General features: G+C 42.5%; 1 protein-coding gene across 4 annotated transcripts in view; it reads right to left on the bottom strand.

Annotated features, from left to right (window-relative positions):
* Positions 1-13,317, bottom strand: part of SLC18B1 (solute carrier family 18 member B1) — a 615,369-nt gene that overhangs the window by 496,484 nt on the left and 105,568 nt on the right. For all 4 annotated transcript variants that reach the window (XM_069235175.1, XM_069235174.1, XM_069235177.1 and 1 more), the window contains exons 2-3: positions 4,256-4,395; positions 4,027-4,122 (exon numbers count right to left, since the gene is read on the bottom strand). In XM_069235175.1, the coding sequence (XP_069091276.1) occupies positions 4,027-4,122; positions 4,256-4,395 (236 nt within the window). The remainder of the gene's footprint in view (positions 1-4,026; positions 4,123-4,255; positions 4,396-13,317) is intronic.

The raw sequence follows: 13,317 nt of genomic DNA, 5'->3' as shown, positions 1-13,317 counted from the left end.
CTTCTCCCCTAAAAACATGGTAACATTGGTGTATCCCCAAATGTTTGAATTTACCATTAAGTCCCCTGTAGAGTGGTATACCACATACCCAGGGCCTGTAAATTAAATGCTACTAGTGGGCCTGCAGCACTGATTGTGCCAACCACTTAAGTAGCTTTGTAAGCATGTCTCACGCCTGCCACCACAGATCCCGTGTGCAGTCTCACTGCCACTTTGACTTGCCATCTAAAACCTCTTGCCAAGCCCAGTACTCCCCATTTCTTGCATATAAGTCACCCCTAAGGTAGGCCGCCCTACGTAGCTCATAGGGCCGGGTGCCATGTATGCAAAACGCAGGACATGTACCTGTAAGATTTTCATGTCCTAGTAATGAAAAACTCCTAAAGTAATTTTTCATGACTGTGAGGCCTGCCCCTCTCATAAGCCAGCATTGGGACTTCCTTATAAATTCTTTAAGCTGTGAATCCTGATCTGAGAGGAGAAGCTGCATCATGTTAAGTACCATTGGAATGGTAATAATAAATCCTCGTTATTGCTAAAGCCAGATTTATTATTACTATTTTAAAAATACCACTTTTAAAAAGTGGACATTTCACTGCACTCTGCCCTGTGTGCCTACAGCTTGTCTCACATACACGTCTGGCTTGGGCTAGGTGACAGCTACACTTGTGCATTACCTTCAGACACCCACAACACAGGATACTCAGCCACATCTGCATTCATATGCATACTAATGGGCCTTCCTGGGGAGGAGGTTAAGAAGGGCTCATGTTTACACTTCAAAGGGTAGAGACCACACAAAGGGGCTGATTACCTCCCACTGGCAGTCTGGAGCCGAGACTGACCTGAAAGAGAGACCTGTGCACTTCATAAGAACTCTTTTGTAGTCATCCCCCACATCAAATGCATTGTCTTGTATAAGTACTGGTTATCTTGACCTACGCAGATAGTACCATACAGGACTTAAAGAAACTCTGCTGGAGTACAGGCTGCTGAACTAAAAGGATTGTCACTCTGCTGTGCCCAGAAACTGCTGCCCTGCTTTGCTGTGCCACCCTGCTGCCAACTGACCTCTGTATTGCAAGAAGGACCTAAAAGACACTTTCGGAAGTGACTCCAAGAGCTTGCTGCTTTGCCCTATGTTCTCTCCAAGCACTCAGGGACATCAAAAACCTATTTTCAGTCTCAGGTATTTTTTCCCATACAAAAAGACTGTCTAAGCTAATTCCAGGATTCTGCTCTGTGAGAATCTGAAGCCTCACGCCAGACTCATTGCACTGCAAGCGATTGAGGAGAAGATTCAGCGCAGCAGGCTCCTTGTTGGTCCGGAGACCTTCTGGCCTCTAGAGACAACCAGTGCACCTAAATAGGAGTGTTGGTTGAAGGCACTGACAGCCGAGTTCCCTGGCCACTGCCGCACTGAGATCCTGTGGCCCAACCTCTTAATTTCATCAGGCAAAACCCAGTGACCACCGTTCCTCAGGAATCCCCCCCCAGCACAGCCCCACTTCTTCAACACCTGGGAGGGTTTCTACTTGCCGACCCTTCGCTCCTGCTCACCGCCTTATGCTGAAGACGCACGGTCCCTTGGACTTAGAGGGCCTGAGAGAAGACATCACCTGCCCACATATCTCTAGCCGCTGCTGCACCGTATGGATTCCAACCGAGCAGGCAGGATCCAATGGCCGTTGCCCCTCAGAAATCCACCCCAGCACAACCTCCGTCAATAAAGTGGCCCCCCAGCTACAATTAAAGATGCTACTGTACCATAGAGCCCCGAAAAGGAGATGTCGGGATGCTGGGAGGTATTTAATGGGGTGCGGTCCCTTGCGGTGATCACTGTTGACTGTAAACTATTTCCCAGCTTACTTTGAATCTCTTCAACAATCTCTGTGGGCTGCAGCCATAACAAGTCTTTGTTGCCCATTTTAAAACTTCCTCAAGTGACTTGGTGTTCTCTTCCCTTGTTAACAATTATAGCACCGCTCTTTCCTGACAAGCTTCGAGGATAGCCTTGAGTGATTTACTAAGTGGATCTGGTTAATTTGATCGTAATTCTTTTCACAGCTATAAAAAAATGGCTATTTTTTAATGTAAACCTGTGTGGAGCTCTCTTTCTTTTGTGGTGTCTCACTATAATTATTGCCAGGGTGTTGCACAAATACTTTACACATTGCCTCTTAAGTTAAGCCTTTCTGCTCTGTGCCAAGCTACACAGGGTGAGCACAGGTTAATTTAGGGTATATCTGACTTACCCTGATAAGAGTGGCTTTCCCTACTTGGACAGGGTGCGAACCTTTGCCAAGCAGAGACCCCATTTCTAACACCTCCCATCATCATCCTTTTATCTTGCTTCCTTGATTCTTCCGCCACCTGTTTCTATACTTCATACTTTCCCTTCCCATTCACTCCTTTTTTCTTTCCCCTTCTCCTTTTCTGTCTGCCTTTCTCTCCAATGCTCCACTCCTCTTATTTTCATTCTATCTTCTTTCTGCTCTATGGCCAATCACCTATCACACCATACTCTTTCCTGTCTTCTGTCCATAACTTTTTCTCAGTCTCTCTCAATTGTGCTCCCACACCTCAACATTCTCAGCTCTCTGAAGTCTTGTCTTCTTATCTCTCCTCATCTGCCTGTGCCTTATCCTCCTTTCTCTCCTTATTTATATCCGCTCTCATGTGCACTTTTATTCTTTCTGCTTTCTCTCTCCATTTATTTCCATTTCTCGCTCCACTTTTCTCACTTCTCTTACACTTCTTAATTTCACCCTTCTCTCTTTTATACACAATCCTTCCTAACACCATCAAACTGAACATACTTTTCACATGTGTACAACACCACACCACAAAGTTTATGCAAGAACTAAAGCAAGGAGTAAGGGTACAGGAGTTGCCTCTTAAACCCCATATGGAACAAAAGTAATCTACAATATATGTCAACAATATTCCAATGGGGCCTTGTTGAGAAAACATTTCACAGTTCAATTGAATCCTTAAAAGCCATACTTATAATTGAACTAGAAATAGCAATAAGCCATGTAAACAAAGTGGAAATACGTTTACTGAAGCAAGCTTTCAGCAGACATGATGGAAATATGTTTGTTTAGGCAGACCAATGATTGCTCGCTCAGTGTGGAAAAGGTGAACAGAGGGTATTAGAAGATACCAACAAATAAATGCCTAAGAGTGTTTAGAGTGACAGGGCAACAGACATATAGAACAGTTGCAGAACGTACAGAGAATTAATGTCCACCTACATATACACTCTGTGAAGTATAGTAATTACGATGTGCCTTTGATGTCATAATTATCAATGGTGTTTTGACCCTTGAATTAATAATAGGTCATCATCAGGATGTAAGGAATGAGGGTCTGAAATACATTTTCGCTTAGCAAACTTTAATAAAACAAAATCTTTTTGATTTTGCCAGTGATTTCTGTATCATCATTTAAATGACTTCCCCAAGCCAGGTTCAGAACAGAATAAATGCATATAACCAGCATTTTCCATAAAGTATACTTAGCAGCCAATAAAACTTACACGTCCTAAACTATGTACAAATGGCCCAATTCTTAAAGATATTTGTGTACTTGTGTTAAACGTTAATGAGTAAATTGAGGTATTTACGAGGACAAAATCTTCATAAGTGCAAACACGAATGTAAAGGTATGCAGACACAAAACATGGATATTCAGCCAGGAGTAGCCAAGGGGCAGCAAGTGGTACACTTGGCTAGATATTTCCTGCCCTAGGAACTGTTTTTGCTGCCCTTCGTTTCACGACTCATGAAAGCAGCAGCAGGATTCGTAGAGAGCAGTTACTTTCTGTAGTATGCACTCTTTGCCCTTTCCCTATCTCCATAACGGCACATGGCATAATTTTAAAGAGAAAAGACCAGAAAGGGATGTCAAAATCCTGACGGCGTCGAAAGTTAAAATAACATGCACAAAATCACTTCTGCTAGCCATAACATTTTGGTGAGTCGGCATTCATGAAATCGTATCCAGAATTTGAAAATTACTTACATATTTTCCCAGGACTAACGAAGATATGAAATTGAATAAAGCGAAGCATCCAAAAATCAATCCGACAAAAGTGTTGCTAACACCTTTCTTTACAGCCTGCACGGGGTGACATAAAACAATAAAGCAAGTAGCATGTAGCAGAGCTAGTTGGGTTTACATTAAGCAAGTATGAGATTACTACATGATTGAGGAAATATGGACTACCAGAAGTAAAAAAGCTACCACTTACCTCTAGAGGAAAAAAGGGGGCCAAAACAGAGTAGATGATCATTGAACTAAAGTTAATTGAAGCACATGAGATCAGGGTGAAAATCTGCGTTCTTGAAATCCTTTTAGGTTCTTCTGTGAACTCATCTTGTCTTTGACCATCTGAAAGAAAAATGATGAGATTAAAAATTGTGAGATCCATGAATATAATAAAGGAGGTGGGAGGATATTAACTTCCACACAAAACAATTTAGCGCCTTGTAAAGCTGGTGTCAATGGGAATTCAGGGATTAGCAGCTTTGGCACAAATCAACACGTCTTTGTAAGAGAAAAGTTTGTTAATTATTTAAAATAGCACCAAATAATACTAATGTGAAGAAATCAAACAACAAAATTTCCACATTCATTTAGCTCAATAAAAACATTTAATAAGTAAAACAAAACCAGTTCAAGAAGGTTTTGTTTTAATGCTCAAATGTCAAAACCCCCTAAGAAACTAGAAAGCACTGATGAGGGTCAGAGACCACAGGGCTCTAGGTGCACTTTAAGGCTCCATCCTATGGAATACATGCCTTGTGAGTCTATGAAGTTGCTACGATCAACAGTTTCACATGTGTACCTATGGGGATATTTAGATCCTGGCGGATGATCTAGCAGTTTACCAGAGGTGCCGAAGTTATGACCTCTACCACACAGATGGAGAGTGCCTTATTTAGAGATCACCATCTGCCTCGCGGGGATCTCTGTCCTGTAAAGAGATCCTTTGCTATGGTGGTTATTTTTACAGCACTGGAGTTTTGCAAAGTGGGCACCATGCTTAAAAAGCCTACTAAGAAAACTTTTTTGTTTAGAGAGAGCAGATTCCCACAGTAGAAGTTTGTTTTCTCGAAACAAAAAAAAAATATTGCCCAGGTGTAGACATTCAGCATATTTCCTGCCTATATACATCACACATCTTTATCAGACACAGGTAAGGAAAATGAGTGGAGGTCTCCATGCCATCAACAGTTCAGCAACAGCAAATATGCCCACCAAGTCTTTGGTGAGTGGACCTCTGGGTCAGGGTTACCGCTGAGGGAGCCAGTAGAAGTTCTGCTGACAGAAATATCTGCAGCAAGCAGGGCTCCAGGGAGGATTACATCCTCCATGCCTAGGTATTGTCCTGCTCCAGTGACATCAGCACTTGGTCCCAGTCCTCCAGAAGTTACAACTTATTTGTTTGCTTAAGTCCTTTATCCTGGTCAATCTCCTAAGCTTACAAAGAATAACCACTTGGCACTGCAGCACAGACAGTCGCGTGAAGCAAGCTCAATTCCAGTTTTCATCCAGGCCACAGCCTCATTTCAGTCCAGTGTTCAGGTGTTTTTTTTTTCTTGTAGCATGCCCCTTCTTATTTTGTGTTTTATGTCCACTGAACAGCAGAAGACCAGCAAGGTTGATCATTTGGAAGCATTTCCTATGCATGGCTACAAGGGAAAGCAGATGCTAGGCCTCAGTCCCTTCCCGAGCCAGACGCAGAGAGATGGTTCTTCCTCTTCTGTCCTTCACAAAGCACAGTAACATTTTGAAGACTCTTGAGTGGGAGTTTTTCCTATCCTAATCAATGGCTCGCGACTGGGGATGGAACCAAAGTCTTTCCCAAGTAGCCCTTCTACTTTATTGAAGATTAACCCCAGCTCTCTTTCAGTTTACAAAAATATTGAAGCATAATTGTGGTAAAACCAGGCCAATGTCTTTGTTGCTTACTTCGCCAATATAAGACTCTGAAGTCTTATACTGCAGCCACAAATGTAATTTTTTAGACAGGAAGGTGTTCCTAACCGTCAGCTACAGAAATGAGGATGAAGTCAAGTTCAAAATACACCACTTTATTATAAGGGGTAATAAGGACAATCAGTTACTGTTTTGTAAACTTGTAACAGCATGACATACCTCCAATATTTTGTATCCCTCCTCTTGCACATGGAAACTGTTATAATGGTAATCAGAGTAAATCACTAAAACCAAACTTCATACAAATTTGAATTTGGCAGAAGTCATGGATGCAATGTATGGTTACAATGCTCACATTTGTTGCATTTACTTGTGCTTCTGAATTAAAAAAACATGTAGACAATACTCATAAGCCATCATCAAAGCAAAATCAGATTCAGGGCTGGCAACAGTAACCCCGAACAAGTCAACTAAATATCATGCTGTAAGAAAAATCCTGAACAAAGTACTTGTCCTATCCCTAAATATGCAGACCAAACCATCATTCATTCTTGATTTATTTTACGGTGTGGGTAGACAACCGTGACATCATTGGTACTTGAAAAATCAACAAATTGGCTCTAGGATGAGCAACTCAATAACATTTCTAGACAAACAGGGTCAACCATCAATTTTATTTTCCTGAAAAAGGAATGAAATATATATTTTAGTACCAGTCTTAATTTTTCAAAGTTATCACCCTTTCAGATGGCAAAATTGACAGTGACTGATGCTTCCCTAGAGATGCTCCTGTAAATAGTTGAGTAGCGCTCAACTCATTTGCAAGTCTGAAATGCACGTGGATACAAACAAAACATGTTAGCTTATCAGAGAAAATCTGTCAAGTGATTAACCATTACTCAACCCTACTGTCCTTTTATTGGGCATTCTGGACATGTGATAAACTATGCTCAGCCCCTCTTGCAAAGAAGATCCTGAGTGGTGATTTCTGCTCTGCCAAATTGTCTTATATCATATTTGACATCTTCAGCCGGTTTGGACTTTTATCCCGCACTCCATTGACTTCTGGGGCTAGTAGTTTTGCTTTCCCCATCATGAATGTGGGTTTCAGTGCCTTTCCATGTGAAGTGCTACAGAAAAAATAAGCTATGGGTATTAAACTTGACACGAGGCTACTCATCATATCTGTGACTAACTGCTTTCCAACACTGTCTCTCTTTCAGAGACAGGTTAGGGAGAGATCAGATAAGTATTGTCTAAGTACATACACAAATTGCTAAAGTTATACACAAATTGCATCTTTAAACATTGCATTTTCTTCTCAGTCAATAGGAAACAAACATTCACAGAAAAGGCCAGACCCTGGTCACGGATGGCTGGTTCGCAAAGGCTTCAGGACCTATATTACATAACAGGCACAATACCACAATGTATGTGTCACGGTGCACCTTCAAAGAGGTGTGCTGATTGAAGTGTGCCCTATTACAATCAATGCCCTGGAGGCAGAGCTTTAGTGAAAGATAGGACCTGCTTCTGTCTCCCCCACCTATCCATTTTCTTTCTCCCAGTCCATGCATTTGTGCCCATGTATATGTGTCTCTGTAATCCCACATCTGTCTCTCACTGTCCCAATTTCTCCATCTCTCACTATTCATGTGTATGTCGATCAACAATATATGTAGTCCATGGCCCAGCATCTGTGTGTCCTAGGCCAAATGCCCTATGTTTTTGTATAATTTAGAGCTCATGTATCTGTCTCAGAACCAAGCACCGATTTCGAGGTCTCTCTTTGCCGATGTCTGGACTCCCAATGCTTAGGGTTCCCTGCACCAGAGTTTGTGCGTCCGTGGCCCAGTGATTCCATGTCCCTTGTCGCTGTTTCCATGTATTGCTGTCTGCATGTGTGTCTGTGGATCAATGTTTCTGTTCCCGCTTTTAGAATTAGACTCTTCTTGCCCAAGTGTTTGGCTATAAATAGCATGTTTGTGTCCCACTGTCCCATGTCACTGGCTCAGAGTCTGTATGGCTTATTGTCCCTTAGTCTGTCTCTCCCTATTCTATTCCCAGTGTGTTCCATTTCTGAGAGTTTGTGTCTTACTGTGTCAGAATCCAAGCCTTCTAGTTCCAGAGTCCATGCTTCAATCCTCCCATTTTGTCTATCGTGGCATAGCCTTGGTCTCTACGTTTATGTTAGAGTGGTTGTGAGTCCCTATAATATTGTCTGTCCTGTATGCCCTGCCCCAATGTCCGTCTCTCTGCCCCATGTGTGTGTCTACACAGTTCAAACCCTGTTGCAACATCTTTAGGTTTCAGTGTATGTGTTTCAGTAGACAAGGGTCCTTGGCTCACTACTTCAGTGCCCATGCTGGCTCTCCTAAAGTCTGTTTCTCCTTCACAAGTAAACTGTTTCTCCTTGCTTCAGTGTTTGTGGTTCCCTGTCTCAGTGCCAGTCTCTCTAGTCGCAGTGCCTGTCATGCCCCATCGTCTGTGTTACTAGGTAGGTGCCCATGCTAATCTGCAAACATTGCTATAGTACCTTGCACCAGTGGCTTTCTCCGTGCAGTCTTGTCAGTAATATATGCCTATGTTTCTCACTATTCATGTCAGTGACTCCTTCTTACAGTACATTTCTCCTTGTCCATCTTTCAGTAGTAGCGCCTCCCATTCTCAGTATATGTGTGTCCTTGTAATAATGGTGGGTCTGCATTCCCTTGCCTTTTTAGGCCACAGCCTACCTGCCAAATCAGCTGTCTGGTTTGCTAAAGACAAGACATCTTGGGAACTTTCAGAAAGTTGACCAAGGATTGCATTCCGCCCATTGATTACCATTGGCTTTGTGCTTTGTAACTCACATTTTCTGGATTTGTATTTGCTGGCTTTATCTGCTTTAAACTTTCCAGGTTCAATTTGTTCCTTCTGTTGCCTGGATCGTGTTTACTGGATTAATCCTTGAACTCCCTTTCTGTAAAAAGCCCTCTAAATATCGATCTTATCTTGCCACATTTGCTGTGCATTCAAAGGCAGCGGTCAAATGCTGTCTTCCGAGGGCCCTCGTTTACTTTTCTTTCTCTGACTTCAAAGTGAGAGGATTTATGTCACAATTTTGAGGATACTGGGGGCAGGAAAGAGGTTTTTCTAGCACACAACATCATTTAAATGAATATATCAGAATTATGAACTCACAAATAAAGCACATTTTTTGTTATTTCTGAAGTGTGTTGGAAACAAATACTTTACCATGATCAAGCAATCATTACACTAGGTGATGCAATTTCCACACATTTTGATATGTGCACTGTATAGTTCTGTTAGTAAAACTGTATCACTGTGCAAAGGTAATGATCATTTCAATTGAAAATGTGTTGTCTGTAATGGCAGTATGATGCCATACCAAGCATACTCCGCTTTACGCCACTCCACTCTACCCCACATCACTACATTTTACACCACTCCATGCCACTGCACTGTGCACCACTCCACTCTATGCTACTTCACATTGCACCTCTCTTCTCTACCCTGTAGCACTGTACTCCATGCTAATGCACTCTTTGTCACTCTACGGCACTGCACTATTCACCAGTGCACTCTGCACTACTCCACTATGCCACTGTACTATACGCCACTCTGCAACACTACACTCTACACAACTGCACTCTATGTCAATACACTCTACGCCAATGCACTTTACTCTGTAACACTCAACTATATGCCCCTGTTCTCTACCCTATTCTACTGTATGCCACTCTAATGTACTCTACAACACTGCCCTCTACACCACTTTACTCTACGCCATTACGCTATATGCCAGTGTGCACAACTGCCATCTACCATGCACCACTCCACTCTGAGCCACTTCACTCTATTCTGAAACAATATACTCTACGGCCACTGCACTCTATGCCACTATATTCTTAGCCACTGCATCCTACACCAATGCACTCTACAAAACTGCACTTTGTCTCTGCGCTCTATGACCCTGCATTCTACTCTGCATCAGTGTACTCTATACCACTGCGCTCTACGCTACTCTACTCCAATGTACTTTGATACTCTACTCTGCAACACTTCACTCCCTGCCACTGAACTCCACACCACTCCACTCTATGCTACTCCACTGTACTCTATGGCATTACACTCTACTCTGCACCACTCCATGCCCACTGCGCTCTATCCCACTCAACTCTACGCCACTGCCCTCTGCATCAGTCACCTCCAAACTGAAGCACTCTGCACCACTCTATGCCACTTCACACTATGGCACTCTGCTCCGTGGCACTCAACTGAGCCACAGCACTTTGCTATGCACCACTGCATTCTACAACGCTGCATTGTATGGCGCTGAATTCAATGCCACTGCAATCCATGCCACTATACTATGCAACATTCCATGGCAATGCACACTATACCAGCCCACTCTACTCTATGTCACCCTACGGGACTCCCCACTATGCCATACATTACACAACACTCTATGCCACTTCACTCTACTCTATTCTACACCATTCTACTCCACTCTTTGCCATTCTACTTTATTACACTCTAGGCGACTCTCCCCTGCACCACTAACTTTAAGCAATGCTGAACAGCAGCCACACTAGTATACAACATGGCTAAAACACATTGGAAAAGCCAATAGATCTTGTGTAGGCGAGACCTATGGCTTTGACAATGCCACTTTTCGGCAGACTCTCTTACCTTATCTCTCTGCTCCAGTGTCCGTGTTCGTTTGCACCTAGTGTCAGTCTCTTCCAGCTACAGTGTCTCACTCTGTATCTCCCCGTCAATACCTTTGTGTCTCCCTCTCTGAGTCAATGTCTCCCCGTTTCAGTACCTGTGTCTCCCTGCCCTTTTTCTGGTTCCCTAATTCCCAATCTCCGTATCTCACTTTCAAAGCATCCAAGCCTGCTGGGCTCACCAATGGTGTCTTCCTATGCCTGTATTAATGACTTATTTTCCAGATGAGTGATGTCAATAGGCGTGTAGGGGCTCTAGTTAACACTATGGGTGTCAGCCAAGCAACAGGCGATGATGCTATTTCAGGTCCCAATGTAAGAAGTCAATGTGAGTGACTATACAGATGCTGTTGTAGTTGGACGTGACAGCAGATGCATCTGCCAGGGTGTACTCCAGAGCGGGTGTCATTTACCTATTAGTGAGGCAGCTTCAATGTATACCTCATGGAGGCCTCAGTAGTATTAAAATGGTCTGTGGTTGCTTGTAGTCCTGTCTAGAGAGGGCCCTGGTCCGGCATTTTGGGTAGCACTGCTCTGACTGGGATGAAAATTCATTTGGATAGTCCTGAGCTATTCTTAGACAGGTGTATTGGGTAAAAACAATAGTTTGGAAGGAGGCCTCAAGCTATTGCCAGGGGCTGAGACTAATTTAAGCACTCTTTCCAAAACCTTTCTGTTTGGTGCAATGAAGGGGTCTGTGCAGGCTCCAGAAGTCATGCCAAGGCAGGTGCCAGTGTCTGTGAGTTTTAGAGTGGGAAAGATAGGATATCCAAAAGTTTAGCTTAGGTACATTTGATGTTGCTTGTGCCAATGCAAGGATCGACAAAGCCACACTTTCTAGGCCAGGTATCCCTGCTTATTAAAGGGGGGGAAACAATAAGGCTTAAAGGTAGTTGGCAGGCTGTAGATGAGAGCATCCTTTTCAACAGTAGAAATGCATCAACCATCTGCCATCCATATGGTTGAGCTTCTATGCTTTTTTATCTATGCTTTTTTTACACTCTCGTAAGAAACAGTCTGTCCAGCACGGTTACTGTACATATTAATTGTCCAATTCCATGTACAAACATGGTCAAAACACGATTTAAGACAATGTTGTGCCCACACTACCGCTCCTGCCATACACGTTATAGAAATCATGGGCAGCCACACCTGCGTCTACAAGGTTAATGCATCTGCTATCTAACAAACTAATGAGCCCAGTGTCTAAAACATATAGCAGCATAGATAAGGCAATGTAACCATCCTTGAAATGAGACAGTCTTGATGGCAAGCTGCTTCAAACAATAGCAAATGATGAAAAACACACAACAGCCAATGTCTAAATGGGCCTGACAGAAACCCCACGCTCTGTCTGTACTTCTTTGTTGTGTACTTGCTGTAGAAATTATGGCATGAGGTCTATGACACCTGCCTTTAACCAGACCTAGAAAATGCCAGTTTGGGTTCTTTCCATGCCCACAGCACTATTTATTTACACAGAAACACAAGTACAGAAAACTGCACAAAGGGCATGACTCAACCAGTGCACAAAGGTGACTTAAAGGGTTAAGTACTCTCTTGTGACGTGTGTGTGACAAGTGGGTCATGAGCTAGAAACTTAACCTAGCTAACTCAGAGTATATCTTGATAAGGCTGGCAAATTCTATGTTGTGGAATCAGCTAATGTCAGTATCTGTTATTTACTGCAAACATTTCAGAACTACGGAATTAAGGTATATATGAAACAAGTTATTTTATTATTATTCTCAGTGGTTCCCAACCTTTTGACTTCTGTGGACCCCCACTTTATCATTACTGGAACCCAGGGACCCCCAATGAATCATTATTGGAATACGGAGACTCCCAAATGAATCAGTACTGAAAGCTGTGAACCTAATCGGATAGTGTTATTTAATTTTTGAAGGAGTCACGGGCCCCCTGACGAGGCTTTGCGGACCCCCAGAGGTCCCCGGACCACAGGTTTGGAACCACTGCTCTAATAGGTATGTGAGGTGATAGGTCATGGCTTGTGAGCAGTACAACAGGATCATGTCTAGGGGCTATGCGCTGTTCAATTGCATACAAAGCCAGAGATTATGAGATAACCTCTTAGATTTAGATGCAGGTTACAGCCTCAGGCCATGTTTTGGGAGTACAGTGCAAAGTGCCTGGATGCATGGCATACCCTCAGGTTACTCTAAAACCAGTAATAAACCAGGGTCCCTCAACAAATACAGAGAGAGAAACGGGAAAGGTATACCAGGAAAGTAGAAAATCTCTCTCCCTAGATTCTTATGAAGTCATTTCAGTCCATAATGGACGGACACTGAAAATAACACTGTCTTCAACAGTGATCAAATGTTTATTCACATTAACAAAATAATGTAAGAACAATAAATATATACTTTTCAAAATTATTCAAAAAGACCCCACTTCCCCAAAACCAATACCACAATACAGACAGGGAAAAACAATAAAACAATTCACTATATGCAACACCACATATCTACAAACACATAACACAAATAAAACATTCAACATAAAACTAATCAACACTCCAAACGTCAATATTATCCATATAGACATACAAATAGCAGTGAAATATAATCAAATTGTTTTTTCAATTAATTACACAAAAAATCCAAAAATTTCTTAT

This window comes from Pleurodeles waltl, chromosome 5, assembly GCF_031143425.1.
Source record: "Pleurodeles waltl isolate 20211129_DDA chromosome 5, aPleWal1.hap1.20221129, whole genome shotgun sequence".
Lineage (NCBI taxonomy): Eukaryota > Metazoa > Chordata > Amphibia > Caudata > Salamandridae > Pleurodeles > Pleurodeles waltl.
This window is presented reverse-complemented; position numbering and strand designations above follow the sequence as displayed.